The sequence below is a fragment of the Littorina saxatilis genome, linkage group LG2, assembly GCF_037325665.1.
Source record: "Littorina saxatilis isolate snail1 linkage group LG2, US_GU_Lsax_2.0, whole genome shotgun sequence".
Taxonomy (NCBI): Eukaryota; Metazoa; Mollusca; class Gastropoda; order Littorinimorpha; family Littorinidae; genus Littorina; species Littorina saxatilis.
In genome coordinates this window covers 30,933,900-30,936,573 of record NC_090246.1, presented here as the reverse complement: position 1 = coordinate 30,936,573, position 2,674 = coordinate 30,933,900, and the positions used below count along the sequence as shown (strand labels likewise).

At 44.2% G+C, this 2,674-nt stretch overlaps 1 protein-coding gene across 1 annotated transcript; it reads left to right on the top strand.

Annotated features, from left to right (window-relative positions):
- Positions 1 to 283: 283 nt before the first annotated feature.
- Positions 284 to 2,239, top strand: LOC138958737 (histone H1-delta-like). The gene has a single exon (XM_070330012.1). It carries the CDS (start codon positions 390 to 392, stop codon positions 975 to 977), a length of 588 nt encoding a protein of 195 aa, XP_070186113.1. The 5' UTR covers positions 284 to 389; the 3' UTR covers positions 978 to 2,239.
- The last annotated feature ends 435 nt before the right edge of the window (positions 2,240 to 2,674 follow it).

Below are 2,674 nucleotides of genomic sequence, written 5' to 3'. Positions count from 1 at the left end.
CGGTGTCAAAACAAACTCCACTCCATCAACAAAATTGCAGATTTTTCCTAATTGAGAGACTGTCATACAGTAAGACCAACTGAAATTAAAAGCTTGAAGCATGGGTCATTCATCCGTTGCAAAAAACGGGTTCAAAATCGAGTCGTTTTTGCGGAAACAGGACAAAAACATAGGGTAGGAAACACAAAATCGGCCTCAGAAGCGGAAAACAGCAACAAGCGGCCTTCGCCGCGTGCCGCGTTCTGTGCAGTCCGCGCGCGGCCTATAAAAGCCAATTTTCGCAGGCGCGCAGCAAACCTCGCAAAAGCCTCGGACAGGGAACAACGCTCTGTCGTTACAACACATTTTTTCACCTACCGTTCGGGTTTTATACCATTTGCTGTCGAACCATGTCTGACGCTGCAGCAGAGCCCGCCCCAGTGGCCCAGACCCCCACCAAGAGCCCCAAGAAGAAGTCGTCCAAGCCGAAGAAGCCGTCGAGCCACCCCAAATACAGCCAGATGATCCGTGATGCCGTGACGGCCCTGAAGGAACGCGGCGGCTCCTCCCGCCAGGCTCTGCTCAAGTACATCGTGGCCAACTTCAACGTGGGCAAGGACGAGAAGACGGTCAACAACCACCTCAAGCTGGCCCTCAGAGCGGGCGTGAAGAACGGCACCCTCAAACAGTCCAAGGGTACCGGTGCCTCGGGCTCCTTCCGACTGGGCGAGAAGGCGGAGAAGGCGGCCAAGCCCAAGGTCAAGAAAGTGAAGAAGCCCAAAGCCGCCAAGCCCAAGTCTCCAGCCAAGGCTAAGAAGGCAAAAGCCAAGAAACCAGCAGCTGAGAAAAAGGCCAAGTCTCCAGCCAAGAAGGCTGCCAAGCCCAAGAAGGCCAAATCTCCAGCCAAGAAGGCCGCCAAGCCCAAGAAGGCTTCTCCCAAGAAGGCAGCCAAGAAGCCCGCGAAGAAGGCCGGAGGAAAGAAGGCAGCCAAGAAGTGAAGTGAACAGAGATATCATGTGAACTGTGTAGATGTGTTGAGTGTGCATTGGAGGACCTTGAACATCAAATCACTCCGACATCCAGGTGATTTCTTCTGATTTTTCACAATTTTATAATTTATTTTTTACAAGACTTTTATGATAACAAAGAAATGAACCATTGGTTGCCTGAGACTTGTTTGACAGAAGTTTACATTTAAACTTTTTACAGATCTTCATACAACAATTGTACTTAGCTTATTAATTTTAACGTTGCCAAAGCGCGCTATGACTACAGCAAACAAGATCCTGTGCTGTTTTGGACAAACAAACATTTTGAGTCATCATCAGCACAATTCAAGATTGTGTATAATTATGGGTTTATCTGTCAGGCACTGTTGTGAAAACCTGGGTGAAAGAGTGACAATTCCAGTGGCTTGTTTTGAACAGATTTTCGAAAATCTGGCTGTAAAAATTGAAGTGTGCAATGTAGTTTACAAGTCAGTGTGTCATGTAGTGAATTAATTTGCCTGTGTGTGTGTGTGTGTGTTTGATGTATGGTAAATCATGCGGTTATTGTGATCCGGAATTTTTTTCATTCTCTGAGGTCTGTTCATGTCTTTTTTTTTTTTTTAACGCTTTCATTGTCAATGTCATTTTACACGTAATTTTGTTGGTGCATGCTACTCGATGTTACATTACCATCTAGCCTCAGCGCATTCAGGCCTTTACTGCTTGAGCAGCTGGTGTTTCAACAGATTACTTTGCCTTTGATGTAGATTGTACAGTTGGAGATGCACATTTGTTGAATCATCTGTAGATTCATTATTTCATCTTGTTGGCCGTTTATTGACCATCTTCATCTTCATGTATGTATTGGACTCAAATATGGCAGCAGCTATGGTGAGAAAGATGGAAGAATGAATTGGCCGGTGTAAGGAGAGTCAGTGTTTAATGGAAGAATGCAGCGAGTGTTTGTATGGGGTATACTTGTCTGTCAGATTGCACCTGCAATGTATGTGTGTGTGTGGTAGGTCAGATATGAAAGAATGTTATCAGTTTCATCAAATCATTGCTACATTTTCATCTCCTTTTCACTGAGGCGAGAAAGCTCGGTTTGATTTTACTGTTTTATACAGAAATGTTGAAAGAGAGACGACCTGTTTGTCATAACAGATGGTACATGAGTTGGTGTGAAGTCAGCTGAGTATTTTGCTTGCAGACTACACTGTTTGGAACTTGACAAAGCATCAGTGAAAAACAGTAAATATGAAAAAAACGTACTCTTTTGTTGGGTTTTACTTTGTTTCAGATGATGAGTGAGTGAGTGTGTGTGTGTATTCGTTTCCTGTAAGTGGATGAGTGTATTCAAGTTCTGTGAGTGTGTACGTGCGTGCGTGTGGGTCCATCACTTAGTACATAGGTCAATGGCACGGGTGACACTGACAGTTTGTGTGCATATTCAATGGACAGAAAATGGCCAATTCATAGGCGCTCGACAATTGCTGTTTTTTTTAATGGGTTTGTAGATTGGACGGACATCTTCAGTAAAATATAAGCAGCTATTGTCGAGTGCTTGTGAAACACACCATTGACGCGTCATTTTCCTTCAGTCAATGCAAGCAACCACAATTGTGCAATACGAACAAACAATTCAAATTACTACATAAAAAAACCGCTCAAACAGCATTTGGGTACATGCGGTATACTTTGTTGGA

Excerpts from the sequence above, each read along its gene's own strand:
- LOC138958737 (XM_070330012.1), top strand. The coding sequence starts at position 390 with ATGTCTGACGCTGCAGCAGAGCCCGCCCCAGTGGCCCAGACCCCCACC.